The following is a 24,982-nucleotide window of genomic DNA, read 5'->3' on the forward strand; positions in this document are numbered from 1 at the left end:
AAATACATTCAGCTGCTTCTCCTGAGTACGGGGATACCACATGTGTGGGACTTTTTGGGAGCCTAGCCGTGTACGGGACCCCGAAAACCAATCACCGCCTTCAGGATTTCTAAGGGTGTAAATTTTTGATTTCACTCTTCACTGCCTATCACAGTTTCGGAGGCCATGGAATGCCCAGGTGGCACAAACCCCCCCCCAAATGACCCCATTTTGGAAAGTAGACACCCCAAGCTATTTGCTGAGAGGCATATTGAGTCGATGGAATATTTTATATTTTGACACAAGTTGCGGGAAAGTGACACATTTTTTTTTTTTTTTTGCACAAAGTTGTCACTAAATGATATATTGCTCACACAGGCCATGGGCATATGTGGAATTGCACCCCAAAATACATTTAGCTGCTTCTCCTGAGTATGGTGATACCACATGTGTGGGACTTTTTGGGAGCCTAGCCGCGTACGGGGCCCCGAAAACCAATCACCGCCTTCAGCGTTTTTAAGGGCGTGAATTTTTGATTTTACTCTTCACTGCCTATCACCGTTTCGGAGGCCATGGAATGCCCAGGTGGCACAAAACCCCCCCAAATGACCCCATTTGGAAAGTAGACACCCCAAGCTATTTGCTGAGAGGCATGGTGAGTATTTTGCAGCTCTCATTTGTTTTTGAAAATGAAGAAAGACAAGAAAAAACATTTTTTTTTTTTTCAATTTTCAAAACTTTGTGATAAAAAGTGAGGTCTGCAAAATACTCACTATACCTCTCAGCAAATAGCTTGGGGTGTCTACTTTCCAAAATGGGGTCATTTAGGGGGTTTTGTGCCACCTGGGCTTTCCATGGCCTCCGAAACTGTGATAGGCAGTGAAGAGTGAAATCAAAAATTCACGCCCTTAGAAAGCCTGAAGACGGTGCTTGGTTTTCGGGGTCCCGTGCGTGGCTAGGCTCCCAAAAAGTCTCACACATGTGGTATCCCCGTACTCAGGAGAAGCAGCAGAATGTATTTTGGGGTGTAATTTCACATATTCCCATGGCATGTTTGAGCAATATATCATTTAGTGACAACTTTGTGCAAAAAAAAAAAAAATTTGTCTCTTTCCCGCAACTTGTGTCGCAATATAAAATATTCCATGGACTCAACATGCCTCTCAGCAAATAGCTTGGGGTGTCTACTTTCCAAAATGGGGTAATTTGGGGGGGTTTTGAACTGTCCTGGCATTTTATGCACAACATTTAGAAGCTTATGTCACACATCACCCACTCTTCTAACCACTTGAAGACAAAGCCCTTTCTGACACTTTTTGATTACATGAAAAAGTTATTTTTTTTTTGCAAGAAAATTACTTTGAACCCCCAAACATTATATATTTTTTTTAAAGCAAATGCCCTACAGATTAAAATGGTGGGTGTTTCATTTTTTTTTCACACAGTATTTGCGCAGCGATTTTTCAAACGCATTTTTTGGGGAAAAAACACACTTTTTTAAATTTGAATGCACTAAAACACACTATATTGCCCAAATGTTTGATGAAATAAAAAAGATGATCTTAGGCCGAGTACATGGATACCAAACATGACATGCTTTACAATTGCGCACAAACGTGCAGTGGCAACAAAATAAATACATTTTTAAAAGCCTTTAAAAGCCTTTACAGGTTACCACTTTAGATTTACAGAGGAGGTCTACTGCTAAAATTACTGCCCTCGATCTGACCTTTGCGGTGATACCTCACATGCATGGTGCAATTGCTGTTTACGTTTGACGACAGACCGCTGCTTGCGTTCGCCTTAGCGCAAGAGCAGGGGGCGACAGGGGTGCTTTTTTTTTTTTTTTTTTTTCTTTATTATTTTTTTGCTTTTTTATCTTATTTTTAAATTGTTCCTTTCATTTTTTTTTTTTTTTTAATCATTTTTATTGTTATCTCGGGGAATGTAAATATCCCCTATGATAGCAATAGGTAGTGACAGGTACTCTTTTTTGAAAAAATTGGGGTCTATTAGACCCTAGATCTCTCCTCTGCCCTCAAAGCATCTGACCACACCAAGATCGGTGTGATAAAATGCTTCCCCAATTTCCCAATGGCGCTATTTACATCCGGCGAAATCTAAGTCATAAAATGCTCGTAGCTTCCGGTTTCTTAGGCCATAGAGATGTTTCGAGCCACTCTGGTCTCTGATAAGCTCTATGGTCTGCTGGCTGAATCACCGGCATTGTTGAGACAGGAGAGCCAGAGAAAAACACGGAAGATGGTGGGGGGGGGGCATTCCCTCCCACGGCTTGTAAAGGCAGTCTAGAGGCTAATTAGCCGCTAGGATTGCTTTTACATGAAAGCCGACCGCTGGCTGAAAAGAATGATACCAGGATGATACCTAAACCTGCAGGCATCATTCTGGTATAACCACTCAAAGTCGTGAATGGCGTACCTGAAGACAAAAAAATGGTTAACAATAAAGCACAGTAAACGGTAAAGTATAAAAAATTGCATACCTGAAAAACAAACATGATAAAACATAATAACAATAAAACATTGCAGAATAGAATACAGTAAAAAAGAGCAGAACAATAGAGAGAGAGAATAGAGAGAGAGAGAGAGAGAGAACAATAAAACGACAACAATTTTTTTTTATTTTATATATATTTTTTTTTTTTACACTTTTTTTGTAACTAACTTTTATAACTGTAAACGGTTCCAGGTTCGGGTCTCTCAAAATGCGATGGCATCTTGGGAGACCCTGTAAAAGTGTGCCTAGTCTGTGCAATGCTGTACCCTACGCTAATACTCAACTAGTGCATGGTAGCGTTCAAAACATTCACCAATGCAAAGACCAGGATTGTCAGGACAGGAGGGACAATAATAGCGGGTGTCACACCTATATCCGCGCTTGCTGCAGACACGACATCTTTTTTGGGGGGTTCGTTGGGTAGGGGTACTCCGGAGGACATAAAAATGCCTCTCATGCAGCCGACTGCATTTGGTTGGGGATGTGAATGGGGGAAGTACGGGCGCTGCAGAAGTGGTGGGTTCCCAATTAGTAGGATTGGCGAATGCAGCAGGAAGGGCATTATGGGCACGATGGGCCTGTGTTTGTCTTTTTGGTGGCAGCGGGACACTACTTGTGCTTGCCACCTCACCAGCTTGAACTGCACTTATGGGACTCGCCACGTCACCAAGTGTTACTGCAGTGCTGGTTTGACTACGACCGGGATGTACTAGGCCGCTGGTGCTTGCCAGTTCAATAAAAAGCTTCCAAAAAAACTGTTAGCGATCGCAGGGATCAGGCCTGACTCTGCGAACGCTGCAGTTATGTGTTTAGTGTTTTGTACGTGACAGTGATCGATCAATACTGCACTTGGGTGGGCTGGGCCGGGCGGAGGGGCAAAACGCAGGTGCTAGCAGGTATCTGGGCTGATCCCGCTAACACTGCGTTTTTGGGAACCCTAAACTGCTGGGGACGCTAGTATAGATCTGATCGGACCAGATATTGATCCGTTCAGATACTATACCACTAAGGGAGGTGTACGGCGCGTGTGTGGGTGTTAGCGGTACTGGCGCTAACCTGACACTGCCTGGGGCTGGTGCTTGCTAGTTCACCAAAATGCTACCAAAAAAAACTGTTAGCAATCGCAGGGATCAGGCCTGACTCTGCGAACGCTGCAGTTATGCGTTTAGTGCCTTGTAAGTGACAGTGATCGATCGATACTGCACTTGAGTGGGCTGGGCTGGGCCGGGCGGAGGGGCAAAACGCAGGTGCTAGCAGGTATCTGGGCTGATCCCGCTAACACTGCGTTTTTGGGAACCCTAAACTGCTGGGGACGCTAGTATAGATCTGATCGGACCAGATATTGATCCGTTCAGATACTATACCACTAAGGGAGGTGTACAGTACGTGCGTGGGTGTTAGCGGTACTGGCGCTAACCTGACGCTGCCTGGGGCTGGTGCTTGCTAGTTCACCAAAATGCTACCAAAAAAACTGTTAGCGATCGCAGGGATCAGGCCTGACTCTGCGAACGCTGCAGTTATGCGTTTAGTGCCTTGTAAGTGACAGTGATCGATCGATACTGCACTTGGGCTGGGCCGGGCGGAGGGACAAAACGCAGGTGCTAGCAGGTATCTGGGCTGATCCCGCTAACACTGCGTTTTTGGGAACCCTAAACTGCTGGGGACACTAGTATAGATCTGATCGGATCAGATATTGATCCGTTCAGATACTATACCACTAAGGGAGGCGTATGCCACGTGCGTGGGTGTTAGCGGTACTGGCGCTAATCTGACGCTGCCTGGGGCGACGCATATCACCGCCGGGCGATCGGGGGACTAAACCTTTATTCGGTAATAAACGGCGGGTTCCCTGACACTATAAAAAATAAACAAACTAACCAGCGTCACCCGTAATGGTTATACGGTGATCAGTGGTGAAAGGGTTAACTAGGGGGCAATCAAGGGGTTAAAACATTTATTAGGTAGTATATGGGGGTCCCTGTTGCTATAAAACGCTGACGGCGAACCTAAATATTTACCTCACTAACTAGCGTCACCAGCGACACTAATACAGCGATCAGAAAAATGATTGCTTAGTGACACTGGCGACAGGGGGTGATCAAGCGGTTAAAACTTTATTAGGGGGGGTTAGGGGGGTATCCTAGACCTAAAGGGGGCTAACCCTAACTGTCCCAACACTGTAACTGTCACAAACTGACACCAATGCTGTAATCAGAAAATAAAAAACCTGCTGGTGTCAGTTTGTGACAGGGAGGGGGGGGTGATTGGGGGGGGATCGGGGGGCGATCGGGGGGGGGATCGGGGTGTTTTGTGTGCCTGGCATGTTCTACTGTGTGTGTAGTGTTGTGCACTCACAGTGAAGTCTTCTCTCCTCGGCGCTGCAACGGAAAATACCGAGCCGAGGAGAGATGACATCATTTCCTTTGCTGCTGTTTAGCATACAGCAGCAAAGGAAGTGATCTGATTGGCCGGCGGCGATCGCGAGGGGGGGGCCACGAACGGATGGCCTCCCCCTCACCTCCGATCGCTGGGGGACAAAACAGGACCGCCTCGGGCACCGGGGGGGGATCCGATCGGACCCCCCACCCGCGGGAGGCAAATCACGTATATGTACGTGATTTTGCCTGCCCGTGCCGCCTTGCCGACGTACATCGGCGTGAGGTGGTCCTTAAGTGGTTAAAGAAATGAAAAGTTGAATTTCTGGTGTTTAAGCCTCATACACACGATGGGACTTTGTACAAACTTTCCCGTGGATTTTTGTACAAAGGGCGTTGGCCTTAGGGTTCTTTCACACGGACGTGTCTGTGTACGGAGCCCGCTCTGCTCAGCGGGGATCGCTACGTGGATCCCCGCTGAGCAGGCAGATGACAGGTCTGTCTCTGCACACTGTGCAGGGACGGACCTGTCAGAGTGCCGCTCTCCTGTATGGGAGTTTTGATTACATGTGTGTGATTACACGTTTTGATTACATGTGGTTTGGTGCGGATAGAAAAAATAGAATTGACTGCGTCCAGGAGCGATTTAGCGCAGCTATCTGCACATAACCGCAGGTAATCGCACTGCACTGCGTCAGCTGTAGATAGCAGCCCCGAGCTGGCTCGCTCATCGGGAAAGGAGAAAATGTTTTTTCCTTTCCCAATGAACAACAAGCACGGGGATCCGACTTGGATCCCCGCCAATACCAGGCACTGTGATATGAAACTCCACGCCAAAATTTTAAATAAAAAACCGGCATGGGTGCCCCTCCAAAAGCATACCAGGCCCTTCGGTCTGTTATGGATTTTAAGGGGAACCCCCTACGCTGAAAAAACGGCATGGAGGTCCCCCCAAAATCCATACCAGACCCTTATCCGAACACGCAGCCCAGCCAGTCAGGAAAGGGGGTGGGGACGAGCGAGTGCCCCCACCCCAAAGCACCTTGTCCCCATGTTGATGAGGACAAGGGCCTCTTCCTGACAACCCTGGCTGTTGGTTGTCGGGGTGCTTATCAGAATCCGGGAGCCCCCTTTAATAAGGGGGCCCCCAGATCCCGGCCCCCCACCCTACGTGAATGAGTATGGGGTACATGGTACCCCTACCCATTCACCTGGGGGAGAAAAGTGTCAAGAAAAAAACACACTACACAGGTTTTTAAAGTAATTTATTAGGCAGCTCCAGGGGTCTTCTTACGACTTTGGGGGTCTTCTTCTGCGCGCTCCACATCTTCTCCCACTGTCCGGTTCTTCTCTGCGCTGTCCGGCCTCTTTTCCCAGTGTCTGGTATCTTCTGCCGGCCTCCCCCGCTATCTTCTTCCAGCTCTTTTGCTAGCGGGGGCCCGGTCTTCTGCCGCTGTCCGGATCTTCTGGCGCTGTCCGGTTCTTCTCCGGTATCTTTTGCCGGCTTCCCCCGCTATCTTCTTCAAGCTCTTTTGCTAGCGGGGGCCCGGTCTTCTTCTATGTCATCGTCTTCTCCCCTCTTCTCTTCTTCCGATGTTGACATGACATTCTCTCCCGCTGTAATGCCTTCTGCGAGGTGTGCGGTGACTTATATAGGCATGGGGCGTGGTCACTGTGTGATGTCACCGGGTGACCCCACCTCGTATGACGGCATAGTCCCATCATGCCTCGGGACTATGCCGTCATAGGTGGAAAGAGCCCTCAAATCATGTTGCCCTCCATTCCTCTCTGATTCTTTGACAGCTGTGTTATGTCATGTACAGTGAGAGCGGCCATGCACGCCACCAGTTATCATCTTCCTTGATGGGTTTGGCATCCAGCTTTATGGCTTGTGCATTTCCCAGGGGTGTTTAAGTTAAGTGATACTTTGTTTTGTTTAATAGACTTTTTACTATTTTGCTAATCCTTGCGCCCTTGCTACTCTGTTTCCTTTACTCAGGTGATTCACATACATACACCCTAAGGGTCCATGCACACTGGTTTAAAAATCACAGGAGTTTTGTGTTTTGCCTGTAGAAGCAGCTCAAGGTTATCCTATGTATCCATGCACATTAGGATGATTCAAGGCATATTTTGAGCTCAGTGTTTGGAGGCAGGGGGAAAAAAAACCCTTCTGGTTTGCGTTTTTGATAGGAGCTTTCTGGCAGAAAAAAACACTAAACTCTCCTAAACTCACCTAAACTGTGTACAAAAGCACTTTATATGAGCACTTTTTTAATGCCAAAGGTACTGCCCTTTTTTTAAGCCAAGTGTGCATGGAGCATTGCCCTGGGAATTTTTAAATCCAGGGAACACTAATATACAAAATAGGGATGAGCCGCCATGGTTCGGTTCGCAGCAGAAAATGCGAACAGGCAAAAAATTAGTTTGAACACGTGAACACCGCTAAAGTCTATGGGACATGAACATGAAAAATCAAAAGTGCTAATTTTAAAGGCTTATATGCAAGTCATAAAAAGTGTTTGGGGACCTTGGTCCTGCCCCAGGGGACATGTATCAATGCAAAAAAAAGTTTTAAAAACGGCCGTTTTTTCGGGAGCAGTGATTTTAATAATGCTTAAAGTGAAACAATAAAAGTGAAATATTCCTTTAAATTTCGTACCTGGGGGGGTGTCTATAGTATGCCTGTAAAATGGCGCATGTTTCCTGTGTTGAGAACAGTCCGAGAGCAAAATTACATTCTAAAGGAAAAAAAGTCATTTAAAAGTACTCGCGGCTATAATGAATTGTCGGTCCTGGCAATACACATAAAAGTCATTGAAAAAAACGGCATGGGATTCCCCCACGGTCCATTACCAGACCCTTCGGGTCTGTTATGAATATTTAGGGGAGCCCCGAACCAAAATTAAAAAAAAAAAAATTGTGGGGGTCCCCCCTAATTCCATATCAGGCCCTTCAAGTCTGGTATGGATATTAAGGGGAACCCCGCGCCAAGATTTAAAAAAAATGGCGTGGGGGTCCCCCCCAAAAATTCATACCAGACCCTTATCCGAGCACGCAACCTGGCACGCCGCAGGAAAAGAGGGGAGGACGAGAGAGTGCCCCCCCTCCTGAACCGTACCGGGCCACATGCCCTCAACATGGGGAGGGTGCTTTGGGGTAGCGGCCCCCCCAAAGCACCTTGTCCCCATGTTGATGGGGAGAAGGGCCTCATCCCCACGAAGGGTCTGGTAATGGACTGTGGGGGAATCCCATGCCGTTTTTTTCAATGACTTTTATGTGTATTGCCGGGACCGACAATTCATTATAGTCGCAAGTACTTTTAAATTACTTTTTTTCCTTTAGAAATGTCATTTTGCTCTCAGACTGTTCTAAACACAGGAAGCATGCGCCACTTCATAGGCATACTATAGACACCCCCCAGGTATGAAATTTAAAGGAATATTTCAATTTTATTGTTTCACTTTAAACATTATTAAAATCACTGCTCCCAAAAAAACGTCCATATTTAAAACTTTTCTGCATTGATACATGTCCCCTGGGGCAGGACCCAGGTCCCCAAACACTTTTTATGACAATACCATGCATATAAGCCTTTAAAATTAGTACTTTTTATTTCTCCCATAGACTTTTAGAGGGTGTTCCAAGGCTTTCGATTTTGGCGCGAACACCCCACAGGCGAACACCCGATGTTCAAGTCGAACTTACGTTCGACTCGAACATCAGGCTCATCCCTAATACAAAATATTACACTTGCTGATGAGGTTTAGAGCTTATCATTCCCTTCCTGTAGGATCTCTATTGTCCACTGAGACTATTAATCAACAGGAAAGTTAGAAAAGGGGCAGGTAAGCTCTCCATTTCACCTAAAGGTGCTGACATTAACACATTAGAGTACACTGAGTTGAATAATGCCAAAATATTTAAGTTTTGTTAGATAACCATTTTTTGTTAGATAACCAGTTTACTGTGTTTGACACATTGACAGGTGCTTTTTAAAACAAGCAATCAAACTCATGTGGAACTACACCATTTACTAAATGAAGGTGGCAAAGCACTGATTTTTATTCGGTGTGTGAATCTTAGTAGGAGAGGATGTGTGCTGAATCCTTGGCAGTATCACTTTAGGGGCTGCGAGGGGCAGTCCCAGCCATGCTTGTAGGTTAACTAAAGGGAGATTGAATATCTTCAGAGTGGGAGTGGCCAGCAGGCCATCAAGTGTTCTAATGATGGCACCTTTACTATCTCTTAAATAGGTGAAATGGATATTATGATCTCTAGCGTACATGTTCCTGTAATGTCCTCTATTTGCAAATAATATTCAATGGTTTGCCACAAGGTTAGAAAAGTGGGGTGTTAAATCAATAATTAGTACCATCATCCTTTGAATGAATAGAACAATGTTGGGTTGAAAGAGCAGACAATAAGGACCTCTCCAATTGGATCCAATCTCTTTCAAAATTAATAGGACTATTGCGGTACCAAAGGGGTATAGACAAGAATATTAAAAATTGTCAAGTTTATTCAAAATAGGGATAAAAAGTCCTACAGAGGACACAATATGGACAATAACAACATAACACAATCATACATTAATTGTTACAGCAATATTGACAATCAAGTTGTATAAGTTGTGCCTCCACAGATACATAGAGGCAGGTTATGTGGTACTTGCAGACGTGACCTCTGCAGTTTCGCGGTTAAAAGCCGCTTCTTCAGGAGGCGTCTTTTTAGTACATACTCTACAAAATAGCAAACATAAAAATATCAACATTGCAATACATGAAAAAGGAAAACACATATACAAAAGAAATACAACATTAGTTTTGGAGAATATAATCATTATTAAATGTTGCACTCACCAACCTACACCCACAAGGGGTTTGGAGCGATACTGTGAGATGCCCACAAATGGGCGATCCCCCGGGGGTGGGCCAGGGGGGCACTAAGATGGTACTATTGTGAAAAAATATAGAAAATGAAGTATAAAAAATAAGCAATTGGGGTTCTGTTAGATAAAAGAAATACCCAGGTGCATAAAATTGTGGTAGAAGGTGGTGAACGAGGGGATGGAAGGAGGGGGGGAGGGGGGGAGGAGAAGAAAGGAAAAAAGGGGGGAAAGGGGGAGGGGAAAGCGGGGGGAGGGGAAGAAGAGAAAGGGAAGGAAGAAGGGAAGAGGAATGGAAAGGGGGGGAAAAAAGAAGGGGGGGGAGAAGGGGGAGGGGGGAAGGGGAAAGGAGGAGGGGGGGAAAGGGGAAGGGATGGGGAAGAGGGGAAAAAGAGAAGAGGGGGGAGAAAAGAGGGGGAGAGAGAGGAGGGAAAGGAAGGGAAGGGAAGTCCATCACCTGACCAATCTGGTAAAAGAAGAAGTAAAGATGTTTGGAAGGGCGGGGGTTAATATCAAAGGATATACCCACCGTTACTGTGAAGTTAAAACCATTAGCAAATTTGATGGCAATCCACACCCAGGGTATATGAAGGGTAAAACGACAATACACTAGAGGGACCAGGCAGCCAAAACACACAGGGTCCCTGAGGATAAAGAGATAAGTTTGAGTTGTGTCAGATTTGCTGCACCTCTCTGCCGTAGAAAGAAAAGCTACTTTCAGGCAGAGAATAATTAATTCACTGGTCCCTGACGTCGCTTTCTAAGCCTGCTTTGAAATTGTACTACATTGATAGCATTGTATTTCTTTCCCATTTAAATTTGATTCCCTTGATATGTACTTATGTTGACTATGTTCCAGCCTCTCCTCCTTCCCCCCTTTTTCTGTATAATTTGTTTTTTTCCCTTGACTGTTAGCAAATGGACTCTTTACATACAGTCATTTTATGGTTGTAATATATTAATTTTGTTGTTTTGGGTGTGGATCACCAGCACCCTGGTAGCTCTTTGAGACTACAAGTTGTCAGCCTCAATGGCTAACGGAGCTTGTAGGCATTAAAGCGGAGGTCCGCCAACCGCTGCAAAAATTAAAAGCCAGCTGCTGGCTTTTAATAATAGGACACTTGCCTGTCCTGGAGTCCAGCGATGTCGGCACCGCAGCTGATGTTTCCATCCAACCTACTAGATTGGACTTTACTGACACGACACCTAAAATTTACTGGCACAGCCTTGTTGTTACTGGCATTTCCAAAAGTTTCAAAATTGCAGTTGTAAGTGCAAATTTCAGTTTTCTCTCCTGAGTCACAGTGACAGTCTATCTCCACTCCAGTCCTGTGCCTGGCTTGCCTTTCTCCTGTCCTGCAGGCCTGCACACAAAATTCTGGCTGCCCTGCTCGCCTCCCTTCCACCATGACCTCACACGACATGCTCAGGCACCACCCCTGCCAGACGTGCCCCCAAAACACACTGTAGCAGGCACTTGGATGGTCTCGGCTGGCTCCAGATTGGAACTGTGCATGCGCAGTTCCGAGCCGAGCCGAGCATCACAGCAATATTTTTTACTGGCAACCGTTTCCTGTTACTGGCATTTACTGTCAGGAGAAACGTGCCCATTTTTTACTGGCTGTCAGTAAAAATACTGATGGTTGGCAACACTGGCTGTTAGTTGCTGCCGCCGCCATTGTGGGTAAGGGAACCCGGCAGTGTAGCCTTACGGTTTCACACCGGGAACTCTACTGTGTATGTGCGAGGCTCCGCTCCTCTCTCCTATTGGCCCGGCGATGGGGGAGGAGAAGGGAGCCGAGTGGTGATGTCAATAGCCGCGATCATGGCTCCCGGAAGTGGGAACAGGATACCTGTCAAAGACAGGTATCCTGTCCCCCATGCCCCCCGAAAGGTGCCAAATAAGGCACCGGAAGGGGGGAGGAGACAAAGGAGCCGAAGTTCCACTTTTGGGTGGAACTCCACTTTCATTTACAGAAAACTGTGAATAAATGACAAGGCCATGTGGGTGGAGCCCCGCACAGTAACACTCTTATCAAATTGTGACCGCTGGGGGGGGGAACCCCTGCACGCCATCACAGGAAGAGGGGGGTGAAGTGGAAGAGCTGCAGGAGCTGAAACATGTTACATGTTCCACCCTAAAACATGTTCTGAAAGTGAACTTATCCTTTAATGCAATGTATGTTAACAAGTGACATAACATGCTGTTATGCCTGTGTGTTGAACAGAATAAGTCTGAATGGGCCCTGATTGAAACAATCATAAAAATGTATTATTTTGTCTTACAGATAATACAGTGAAATAGCAATAAGATCAATAAGTATAAGCAGATAAAATTGTGCACTTATACAAGTTTTTATTTGTTTATTTACTTCCTTTTTAAAGAGAGTTGTAATAAGAATATTCAAGTAATAACTGGTTTTTGCCGTCATGGGAATAGTGCGTGTCTCTGTGGCACTTCCTTGGTTAATGCTCTTGAGGTTTTATCAGCTGATAAGAACTCACACCTTTTCTTCTTCACATATAAATTTACACTCTAGCTGTATCTGATGTTGCTATAGTAACAAAAATCCATAATGGAAATAAAATATCAAGAATGTATGACAAGATTTTTCCTTGTCAAAAGAAGTTTATTGAGTATACAATGTTATAAAGATACATAAAGTAAGTTTACAAGGATCTATAAAGTAAGCTCATTGTTTTACAGTAGGGTTTATATAGGTAAATATCATGAAATTTCAAATATTAAACATTGGGTTCACGTAAACCTAAATTAAAGATATATATCATTTCCTTAGTTACTTTTGTAGGTATTTAAATGATTTATACCTACTATACATATTGTTTACAAGTAGAGTGTATATAGGTCAAATAAATTCTGATAATGAGCTTTAATCGTAAGGTGGAGAAAAGGAAAGAGAAAGAAGAAAAAGGGTTGAAAGGTAGAGGTATGGTCCACAAGGTTGTCCCGCTCGTCAGTTTATTATTCTTTTTAGTTCTCTTTGAAGCCTTAGAATGGGTGTCTCTGTAAGTCATTTAATCTGTTACCATGGCAACAGGACAGAGTCATTGAAGTTTGACAGGAACTGTTGTTTTATCCAAGGATGCCAAAGTTTTTAAAATTTTGGAATTTGATTTTGATCGATGGCTACCATCTTAGCATGGGACATTGTATTATTCATTCTGTGAATTGTTTCTGCTAGTACCAATGTAGGAGATTTCCATGCCTTGGCCACTGTTTGTTTTGCAGCCGTTATTAGTTGGATCATAAGTTTGAATTGAGAGAGTGTTAACCATTCCGGTTTTAGATTAAGTAAAGTTAAATATGGATCTGGTTGTATTATTTTTTTAAATATTTTAGATGCAATCACGAAGACTTCCTTCCAGAAGGTTTGGATTACTGGGCACGTCCACCATATGTGTAAATATGTGCCTATTTCTGGGCATCCTCGAAAACAAAGAGCTGAGGTATTAGGTGAATATTTTGCCACTCTAGCGGGTACAAGGTACCAGCGAGTTAGGACTTTATAATTTGTCTCCAGTGCTAAGATGTTGGGTGAAGATGACTTAGATGTGAGCCATATGTTAGACCAGTCCGTGTCTTCTAAAGTTCGTCCCAGGTCCTCCTCCCACCTCTGAACGTAAGAGGGTCTATTAAGATTTGCTACTCCATATAATTGATTATAAAGTGATGAAATTGTACCTTTAGCAAATGGATCTTTTGTACAGATTGATTCAAAAATGGATAATTGGGATAATGGTGTATCCCCCTTTAGGAATGGTGTATAGAAATTTTTGATTTGGAGATATCTAAATATCTCAGAGTTTGGTAGATCATATTTTTCTCTAAGCGATGGGAATGAAAGGAATGATTTAGATGCTATGAAGTCATTTAGTGTCTGAATGCCTGATGTTGTCCAAGCTTTAAAATAATTTGGGTAGATCCATGCCGGATAAAAGGCCGGATTTCTGATAAAAGAAAGGAGAGGATTGTGTGGAGATTGTAACTGATATTTGGTTTTTAGTTTATCCCAGAGAGATAAGAAGTGTTTAGTTATGGGATTATGAATTTTAAAGCGGTCTTTAGGATCAAGCCATAATAAATTTGATATTAATAGAGGGTCATTTTCTGAAGCCTCTATAAATACCCATAATGGGATTTCCTGTTTTGCATGGTATTTGGACAGACTGGCCAAATGTGCTGCTCTGTAGTAGTTAGTAAAATTAGGGTATCCCAGGCCTCCTTTATTTTTGGGAAGATGTAGTGTGTGTATAGGTATACGTGGTTTAGAAGAGCCCCATATAAACGAAGTTGCTCTTTTTTGTACTGTTCTCAAAAAATAGGAAGGAATTGGAATAGGGAGGACTCTGAATAGATAAAGCAATTTGGGTAGAATAGTCATTTTGATTGCATTAATCTTCCCTATCCAGGATAAAGGAAGTTGCGACCATTGTTTTATTAGATTTGTGATCTGTCTTAATACAGGAGGATAATTGGTTGAGAATAAGTCAGAATGAGATGCTGTTAAATGAATTCCAAGATATGGGATTGATTTTTCTGCCCATGTGAATGGGAGTGCAGCCCTAGCCGGGATCAATTCCATGTTTGTGAGTGAAATATTAAGCACTAGGCATTTTTTAGGATTAATCATAAGGCTGGATAGGGCTGCAAATCCATCAAGAGCTGGTATTAAGTTAGGACCAGAGACCTGTGGTGATGATAGAAAAAGTAATATATCGTCTGCAAATATACATAATTTGTGTGTAATACCTCCTACTTCAATGCCAGTTATAGTTTGGTTTGTTCTGATGTATTGGGCCATGGGTTCGAGTATAAGGGCAAATAATAAGGGAGATAATGGGCAACCCTGTCGGGTACCTCTTTCGATATTAAAGGCTTCAGATTTGTATCCAGCATATTTTATATAGGCTTTGGGTTTATTATATAATGCTTTGATCCATGTTAAAAAGTGGGGTCCAAAACCCCATTTTTGTAATGAATATTGCATATATTGCCAGGATACTGTGTCAAATGCCCTCTTAATATCGAGAGATAGAAAACATAAAGGGATTTTCCGTTTTTTAGCAATATGTGCCAATAACACTGCCCTGCGTATATTATCGCCTGCCTGTCTATTTGGCATGAAGCCTACTTGATCTCTATGTATTAATTTTCCTATAATGCTATTGAGGCGTTTTGCTATTATTTTTGCTAATAATTTAATATCGAGGTTTAACAGAGAGATAGGCCGATAATTCACACAGGAAGTATGTATGACAAGATTTTTTATTAAATGCTGTAAATGCAGTTTAGTGGAAACTACTGAAAAAAATGTTGTGTGTTTAAATAGCCTTTGTAATAAATAAATTTTATGCTGTGATATAGACATGCTTGCGTCAGTGTAGGCTGATTTACAATCATATGTTCATTGACTTCCATGCTGGACCACTTCGATATGACATTGAGTCATAGTTACACCTTATTTATGTCTAGTCCTTATTTGAATTTCAGAATCGTAAATCTGTTGTTTTATTTCCATCATTCTTTCTTCCATTTTGCAGCATTTGATGGCTAAGTTTACCATATTTATTCATTCGTTGTGTATGTTTAGAATAATTTCCTGTAGTTAAAAACAAAAAAAAAATCACTACATTGCTGAGGCTGTGAGTCAGAGGCAAATAATTTGTCTTGCAATATTACCACAGCTTAAAAAAATACTTTTGTTTGCAGGTATTTTAAAAATGTTGTAGTGCTGAATTGTTAGTACCACTGGAGGTCGTTTGCAGTTACTGTACATGAAAAATACCAACCCTTTACCTCGGTGAATTGTGCCAACCCACTAAAGCCATTTGCCAAATGATGTAGTTATAGACATATACATGGGGCTATGGACATAAATAAAAATGTGACAGAGGATTTCAGTGTTTTTTTACTTTATCCAAATAAAAAAATAATCAGTATAATAGACATGTGTATCTCTCTAAGGTAAATCATCTACCTAGACCTGTTTAGCAGTCTTCTTTTTTTTTTAGGTTTAACGGCTTTACCCAATAGCAGGTTACATGGCCCTCTGATGATTAATTAATGATTGACATGGTTTATTGATTGAGTGGTGAGTGCGAATGTCATTTTGCAAGGTAGTAAACCATGCCTAAAATCTATTTTTCATTTAATTTGGTTGTGTTGACTGTCAGTAATTATAATTATATTAATATTGAGAGAGTATCTAATTTGCCTTGGGAGATCTGTAGGGATTTTTTTTCTTGTTATGCCTCGTACACACGATCGGAATTTCGGCCCGCAAAAGACCGATGAGAGTTTTTCGAAAAATGCGTGTGTATGCTCCATCGAACTTTTGCTGGCTAAATTCCAGCCAGCAAAAGATTGAGAGCATGCTCTCAATTTTTCGGTCGGAAAAAGTTCCTATCCGAAAATGTGATTGTCTGTGGCAATTCTGATGTGCAAAATTCTTACGCATGCTCGGAAACAATTCGACACATGCTCGGAAGCATTGAACTTCATTTTCTCGGCTCGTCGTAGTGTTGTACGTCACTACGTTCTTGACGGTGAAAGTTCAGCGAACTTTTGCGTGACCGTGTGTATGCAAGGTAAACGTAAGCTGAATCCCATCGGAAAAGCCGTCATATATTTTTCCGACGAGAAGTCCGATTGTGTGTACGCAGCATTTGAGTGAACAATACTTCATAAGGGCTTTTTGCCTTCCTGTAGATTAACTTCAGGTTTAGGGTTCTAAGGATGTAAGGTGTTTTTGGTTGTACCTGATGGACATTTGTTGTTTTTCAACCTGGTTTACTATGTAACAATGTTTGTAACGCTATTTTATTTATTGCAGAACTTACACAGTTCCAAATTCACAGTAGATCGTCATAGTGGAGTTCTCCGTGTTAAAAATGGGGTGTTTTTGGACTTTGAAAAATCAAGAACTCATTTTGTCACAGTATTAGCTAAGGTTTGTATTTTGATTGTTTTTAATTGCTTATTGATTTATTAATTTTTAACAATTACAGAGAAATCAATAGTGGTAGAAAAAGTTGACAGTGTGATACCATGAGACATCTGAGTGAAAAACATAAGAAGGGAGCAGCATATTATGTAGAGTCTCTCGTCAAAGGCACTAGTTGGTGCTTCTTTCCAGTGTTTGCATTGCGACTTGCAATTGCATTTAATTCAAAATCAGCTTAGTTTGATGCTTAATATTCTCTCATAAATGATTTTGGTGTCTCAGGGAAATATAGGTATTATGCATGATATATAAACCATCATTAAACAATAATATTAAGGAAAGCCAAGATGACAGAGGATAGGAGAACAAAGAGTGGAGTACAAACAGGGACAGAGGATGGGGATGGGGGTCATAGTGATAGGGCGAGGTAGGACACTGCTCAAGCTTGTTCAGTAGAAAGATTAAAAGTGTGCCAATGTTTCCAGATTTTGTTGAACTTGTTTAGTAAATCTTGGAGCCCAGTTGTAGGGTACATTATAAGAAGTATATCTATAATTCAATATAATAGATCATTAATGGATCAAGAAAGAGATTGTTTCTACCTGGTGGCAATTTAGGCAACATTCTGCTTGTAAATGTGTGTGACACTAAATTCTGATATAACCGCTAGCCGACCTATACTCCACACACATATAGGTCGGCAGAATGGCTCACACGGGCAAATGGGCGTACCTGTACATCACTTTGAATTTGCCTCCTTGTGCGCGCTCCTGCCGCACGCCGATGTTCGCCGGCGGTCCACGATCGTGAGACGTAGAGGCAGAACGGGGAGATAAACAAGGCATTTCCCTGTTCTGCCTAGTGACATGACAGGAATCTACTGCTCCCTGTCATCGGGATCAGTGATCGCTGTCATGTCAGTGGTAGCCCATCCCCCCACAGTTATAATCACTCCCTAGGACACACTTAACCCCTTGATCGCCTCCTAGTGTTTAACCCCTTCCCTACCAGTGTCATTTATACAGTAATCAGTGGCAATTTATAGCACTGATCGCTAGGGATGAGCTTCGTGTTCGACTCGAACATTGGCTGTTCGCAAGTTCGCCGAACAGCGAACAATTTGGGGTGTTCGCTGCAAATTCGAATGCCGCGGAACACCCTTTAAAAGTCTGTGGGAGAAATTAAAAGTGCTAATTTTAAAGGCTTATATGCAAGTTATTGTCATAAAAAGTGTTTGGGACCTGGGTTCTGCCCCAGGGGACATGGATCAATGCAAAAAAAAGTTTTAAAAACGGACGTTTTTTCAGGAGCAGTGATTTTAATAATGCTTAAAGTCAAACAATAAAAGTGTAATATCTCTTTAAATTTCGTAGCTGGGGGGTGTCTATAGTATGCCTGTAAAGGGGCGCATGTTTCCCGTGTTTAGAACAGTCTGACAGCAAAATGACATTTCAAAGGAAAAAAGTCATTTAAAACTACTCGCGGCTATTGCATTGCTGGTCCGACAATACACATAAAAGTTCATTGATAAAAACGGCATGGGAATTCCCCACAGGGGAACCCCGAACCAAAATTTAAAAAAAAAATGACGTGGGGGTCCCCCTAAATTCCATACCAGGCCCTTCAGGTCTGGTATGGATATTAAGGGGAACCCCGGCCAAAATTTTAAAAAAAATGACGTGGGGGTCCCCCTAAATTCCATACCAGACCCTTCAGGTCTGGTATGGATTTTAAGGGGAACCCTGTGCCAAAATAAAAAAAAACAGCGTGGGGTCCCCCCAAAAATCCATACCAGACCCTTATCTGAGCACGCAACCTGGCAGGCCGCAGGAAAAGAGGGGGGACGAGAGAGCGCCCCCCCTCCTGAACCATACCAGGCATTATTGGGAGGGTGCTTTGGGGTAGCCCCCCAAAACACCTTGTCCCCATGTTGATGAGGACAAGGGCCTCATCCCCACAACCCTGACCGGTGGTTGTGGGGGTCTGCGGGTGGGGGGCTTATCGGAATCTGGAAGCCCCCTTTAACAAGGGGACCCCCAGATCCCAGCCCCCCCTGTGTGAAATGGTAAGGGGGTACAAAAGTACCCCTACCATTTCACTAAAAAACTATCAAAAATGTTAATGACAAGAGACAGTTTTTGACAATTCCTTTATTTAAATGCTTCTTCTTTCTTCTATCTTCCGTCATCTTCTTCTTCTTCTTCTGGTTCTTCTGGCTCTTCTGGTTCTTCCTCCGGTGTTCTCGTCCAGCATCTCTTCCGCGGCATCTTCTATCTTCTCCTCGGGCCGCTCCGCACCCATGGCATGGGGGGAGGCTCCTGCTCTTCTCTTCATCATCTTCTCTTCTTCATTTTCTTCTCCGGGCCGCTCCGCATCCATGCTGGCATGGAGGGAGGCTCCCGCTGTGTGACGGCGTCTCCTCTTCTGATGGTTCTTAAATAACGGGGGGGGCCACCCAGTGACCCCACCCCCCTCTGACGCACGGGACATGACAGGACTTCCCTGTGGCATTCCCCGTGACGTCACAGGGAAGTCCCATCAAGTCACCGTGCCCCCCGTTATTTAAGAACCGTCAGAAGAGGAGACGCCGTCACACAGCGGGAGCCTCACTCCATGCCAGCATGGATGCGGAGCGGCCCAGAGAAGAAGATGAAGAAGAGAAGAAGATGAAGAAGATGAAGAAGAGAAGAAGATGAAGAAGAGAAGAAGATGAAGAAGATGAAGAAGAAATATGAAAAGAAAATGAAAGAAGAAAGAAGAAGCATTTAAATAAAGGAATTGTCAAAAACTGTCTCTTGTCATTTTTAACATTTTTGACAGTTTTTTAGTGAAATGGTAGGCCCTTACCATTTCACACAGGGGGGGCGGGATATGGGGGTCCCCTTGTTAAAGGGGGCTTCCAGATTCCAATAAGGCCCTCACCCGCAGACCCCCACAACCACCGGCCAGGGTTGTGGGGATGAGGCCCTTGTCCTCATCAACATGGGGACAAGGTGTTTTGGGGGGCTACCCCAAAGCACCCTCCCAATGTTGAGGGCATGTGGCCTGGTACGGTTCAGGAGGGGGGGCGCTCTCTCGTCCCCCCCTCTTTTCCTGCGGCCTGCCAGGTTGCGTGCTCGGATAAGGGTCTGGTATGGATTGTTGGGGGGACCCCACGCCGTTTTTTTTTTTTAATTTTGGTTCGGGGTTCCCCTGTGGGGAATTCCCATGCCATTTTTAGCAATGAACTTCTATGTGTATTGTCAGAACGGCAATGCAATAGCCGCGAGTAGTTTTAAATGACTTTTTACCTTTGAAATGTCATTTTGCTGTCAGACTGTTCTTTTTTTTTTTTTTTTTATTTTAAATCTTTATTTATTTTTCAAACAGAAAATATTTTATATACACATAAAAAACCCCTCCAGCTGAGAGGGTCTTAATATATTTCGTAACATCGTCTCTCCGTATCCCCCTAACTACTTTCTAAGATTGCCTCTCCCACTGGACCCCCCCCACCCTCCTCTCCCCTCACCCCCGCAGACTCGCGTCCTCTCTTAATCCTTAACAACCTTATCTTACTCCCCTTGAGTTATCTTAACACTACTTCCGCAAATTTCTCTGTTTTTTTAAAAGCCCCCCAAGGATTCCACTTCCCTTTTTCTCCCTCTTGGCTCCTGTCTAGATGTTCCTTCCGCTCAATATTCTCTAATCTGTAAATTTCATCTACTTTTGTAATCCAATCTTTAATCTTTGGAGGTTCTATTTCTTGCCATTTCTTTGGGATAACGTTTTTAGCTGCGTTAAGTAGAATTGGTGTCAATGAGGACTTATACCCCTTCTTCCCTCCTTCCAGGCCATGAAACAGGCAGCTCCAGGGGTCCAACCGCATACTCTTCCCTGTTATCCCCTCTATCAACCCTGTCACTTCCTGCCAGTAAATTTTGATTTTGGGGCAATCCCACCATATGTGCGCCATTGTACCTGGACCTCCACACCCTCGCCAACAGTTGGGGGATTTATCTGGAGAAAATTTGCTCACTCTGGCCGGGGTCATATACCACCGGGCTATACACTTGTAATTACTTTCCCTTGTTTTCATATCCACTGCTGTCCCATGCGTGGCCTCCAGGATACGTTTCTCCATTTCCCTATCACATTGAGATCCCAGATCCTCCTCCCATTTTCTGATGTACGGGGGCGTATCCTGTCTGCCCCTACTCATCAGAATTTTATACACCTCCGAAACCGTCCCTTTTAATTCTTCTCTAAGTGCCATTTTCTCTAACCCCCTGTAGTTCGCCTCCTCCCTTAAGGGGCCTAGGAGGCTTCTAATAAAGTGTTTTAATTGACTATACCTCCACCCATTTATTAATAGTGTCTCCCTTAATGCTTTTAATTCTTCCAGTGATTTTAATTTACCTCTACTTATTATATCCCTTATTTGTGTTCCCTTCTCAAGAATCCAATTACCTCCTATCGATCCCATTCCTGGGGGGAAAAACGGGTTATTTTTTATATAAATTAACAGTGAGTTATAATCCCATTTATTTAGTTGGTGAATCTGATCCCAAACTTTAAGTGTATGGTGCGTAATATAGTGTGTTTCTTTACCTAGGTTCCTGTAGTGTGGTGGGTTCCAAATCATATGGCTCAAACATACCTTACTTAACCCTATTTCTAAATTCACCCATCTTTTGTTATTGCTACTCTTACCCCACTCCAGTGCCCGTGCTATTACAATTGCTCTATAATAATTTCTAAAATCGGGGAGAGCTAGCCCCCCACGTGTTTTCTCTCTACATAACACCCCGTGCGCAATTCTCGGTTTCTTGCTACCCCACACATATCTATTAATTATCTCTGACAGGACCCTGAAAAATTCCCGGGGGACTGGGATGGGAAGCATTTGCATTTTGTACAGCACTTTTGGTGCGAGCACCATTTTAACAATGTTTATTCGCCCCATCCAAGAGGCAGGACCATGCGTTATTCTTTTTATTTCGGTTCTTATTTCATTTAGAAGAGGTATATAATTTATCCTATACAGGCCACCCCTGGAGCCCGTCAGCCTCACTCCTAAGTACTTAATATTATCCCTCCATGGAAAGTGGAACACCTCGGCTAATCTATTAGCTTCCAGCTTATTTATATTGATCTTTAAAGCTTCAGATTTTTCTATATTAATTTTAATGTTTGCTAGTTCACTGTACCTCCTCATTATGGCCAACATATTAGGGATTGAAATTCTGGGCTTTGAAATATAAAAAAGAATATCGTCGGCAAATGCTGCCATTTTGTGTTCCTCCTCACCTACTACACATCCACTGATGTCCGGGTGTCTTCTAATCAAATTGAGGAGTGGTTCCAGGGCCAAGACAAAGAGGAGCGGGGACAACGGACAGCCCTGCCTGGTGCCGTTCTGCATAATGAAACTAGTAGAGGGCACATTATTCACCCTTACAAAGGCCGCGGGGTGGATATATAGGATTTTTATCCTTCTTAACATTACTGGCCCTATTCCCATTTCCTCCAGCGTGCTAAACATAAATCCCCAGTCTACCCTGTCGAACGCCTTCTCTGCGTCGATCGACAGGAGTAGCCCTGGGGATCTGCCTGCCTTAAATGCCTCCAGTATAAGGAGAGACCGCACCCCATTGTCTCTTCCCTGTCTTCCGGGAACAAATCCCACCTGGTCCGGATGAACCAGGCAGGCCATTTTCTCCCTCAGTCGGAGTGCCAATACTTTCGCATATAATTTGGTGTCTTCGTTTAATAGCGCGATCGGCTGATAACTCGAGCATGGGGTGCGGTCTCTCCCCTCCATGGGAATCAGTGTCACTGCTGCCAATAAGGCTTCCCCACACATTTCCTGGTCTCCAAGGCCGTTCCACATCTGGCATAGCCTTGGAACCAGGAGTTCCTTAAATTTTTTATAAAAACTTGTCGTGAAGCCGTCCGGGCTCTTACCCCCTGGGGATTGCTTCAACGCTCTAAAGACCTCATCTTCCGAAATTGGTCTTTCCAGCTCCAATGAGTCTATTTGTGACAAGGTGGGGAGGGCTGCTTCCTTTAGGAATTCTCTTACCATTTGTTCCTTCTTCCCCCCCTGTTTTTCTTTTTGTACCACTGCATAAAGAGAAGAAAAATAGTTTCGGAATTCCTCCGCTATTTCTCTTGTTGAATATCTCATTTCCCCCTTTTTGCTCTTTACCCTCTCTATGTAATTCTCCACTCTTTTCTTCCTAATAGTTGCGGCCAGGTATTTCCCTACTTTATTCCCCTTTATATGGAAATCCTTACAGTATTTATACTTTCTTTTGAGGGCTTCTGTTTCTAACAGATCTCTCAGCTCTTCTCTTTTTATTGTCAGTTCACTTAGTACCTTTTTGCCCGCTTCCTTGTTGGTTTTGTGAATATATTCTAGTTTGTATATTTGTTCTATTAGTCCCTCTTGCCTTCTCACTCTTTCCCTCTTCTCCCATGTACCAATTGATATTAACACCCCTCTAATGTAGGCCTTAAAAGTCTCCCAAACAATTGTCGCCGGGACCTCCTCAGATTCATTAGTGCGGAAAAAACCCTCAATCTCTCTCTGTACCCTTTCGGCAATATGCTCTTTCTCTAAAAGGAATTCATTCAGCCGCCAAGTGTATGGGATCCTTTGAAGGCCCTTAAGCACCAATGTCATTACTACTGGCGCGTGATCTGACAGGGTCTGGATCTCAATCTTTGAGCTCATCACAGAATCTAGTAGGCTATGGTCAACTAACAAATAGTCCAGCCTTGAATAGGTCGCATGCACCTGTGAATAGAATGTGTATTCCCTCTCCTTGGGATGCAACACTCTCCACACATCAATCAACTGCTGGGCCTGTAATTTCTTCCCAATTCTTGCACATCCCCTTTTATCTTCCCACTGGGAATCGGTTGACCTATCCAAGGCTGGATCTAGACACAAATTAATATCGCCGCTAGGATCACTTCCCCTTCTTTGAATTCCTCCAATCCAATCAGGGTCCGGGCAAAGTACCTCATCGGATCTCTATTTGGACAATATATATTAACCAGTGTATATATTTTTTCATTTATCTTTATTTTCACGAACAAAAATGGTCCTTCTGGATCCACTCTCTTGACTAAATTAAATTTCATCCGTTTTGAGAATCCGATGGCAACTCCCTTTGTCCTTTTGGATGGGGAATCACCATATATCCATACCGGGAGACCTTTTGATGACAGCTTAATACCCTCCTCGTGCACTAGGTGTGTTTCCTGCAGGAAAGCTATATCTATATCTATATCCAATCTCTGTAGTTCCTGACCCAATTTCCACCTTTTCCCTGGTGAATTAAGTCCTTTCACGTTATATGATAGGCATCTAATTTCCATTGCCACCCAACATTGTATGTGCCTTCATATCCCGCAGAAGCACCTCTACTTTTCTCTGAGTAGGTCCCCCTTTGCACAAGGAAATACGAGAGTTTAGACAGGAAGAGAATAGGCAAACCAAACAAAAAAGGAAAATGAGGTCCCTTAAGCTGTACCCTAAGTCTGGGGATGCAAGGAATAGGTAAACAAAAAGAAAAGATAAATAAAGTCTCTTAAGCTGAACCCTGAATCTGCGGGTGCCCACCCTCCCCCACCGCCCCCCCTCCCCTCCACTCCCCCCCGCACCCCCTCCCTAGATTTTTTTGCCTCTGCAGCCTTAGTGGTGCACCCTTTCATATTCTACTTCTCCCACCTTCCACCTTTCTTGTATGGCTTCTTGGGTCACCTTGCTCCACTCTGTGCCCCCTGATTGTACTCTCCTTATATCTTGCAACAGGTAGTTGTACACTTATAACAATCAGGGATTTATTCAGAGTCCTACCTGGTGTTGTCTTGTAGCAGGGGTCACAGAGCTGATGTTCCTCCTCCTGCAGGGCTGACAGGGACACTCTTTGCTGATTCCAACGTTCCAGAGACTCCACAGCTTGCTTCACAGGATGTTTATTTTCTGTGCTGTAAAACGAAACCTCCGAATCCCTCTCCCCCCATAGACGGGGGGGGGAGCGGGGGAGCGGGCGGAGGTGCCCTGGCAGGCGTCTAGGGGGGAACACCTGATCCGGACCGGCTTCCCTTCCGGACGAGCCTGGGGTTTCCGGGGTTCACCTTCCCCGTACTGCGCGTACTGCTGCCGCTGCCAGTCCCGTCACCAGCTCCGGGTTCAGGCTCTGGTTCTCTTCCCCTGCTAGTTGCTGACTAACTAGCAGTCGCTGGCCGCTTCCATGCTGTTGAAG

General features: G+C 43.9%; 1 protein-coding gene across 3 annotated transcripts in view; it reads left to right on the plus strand.

Moving 5' to 3' along the window:
• The window catches only part of CDHR1 (cadherin related family member 1), a 326,479-nt gene that overhangs the window by 150,227 nt on the left and 151,270 nt on the right, over positions 1-24,982 (plus strand). For 2 of the 3 annotated variants that reach the window (XM_073596895.1, XM_073596893.1), the window contains exon 7: positions 16,614-16,730. The exons of the other annotated variant lie outside the window; for it this stretch is intronic. In XM_073596895.1, the coding sequence (XP_073452996.1) occupies positions 16,614-16,730 (117 nt within the window). The remainder of the gene's footprint in view (positions 1-16,613; positions 16,731-24,982) is intronic. 3 annotated transcript variants of the gene reach the window in all.

Source organism: Aquarana catesbeiana, linkage group LG08 (assembly GCF_042186555.1).
Source record: "Aquarana catesbeiana isolate 2022-GZ linkage group LG08, ASM4218655v1, whole genome shotgun sequence".
Classification (NCBI taxonomy): domain Eukaryota; kingdom Metazoa; phylum Chordata; class Amphibia; order Anura; family Ranidae; genus Aquarana; species Aquarana catesbeiana.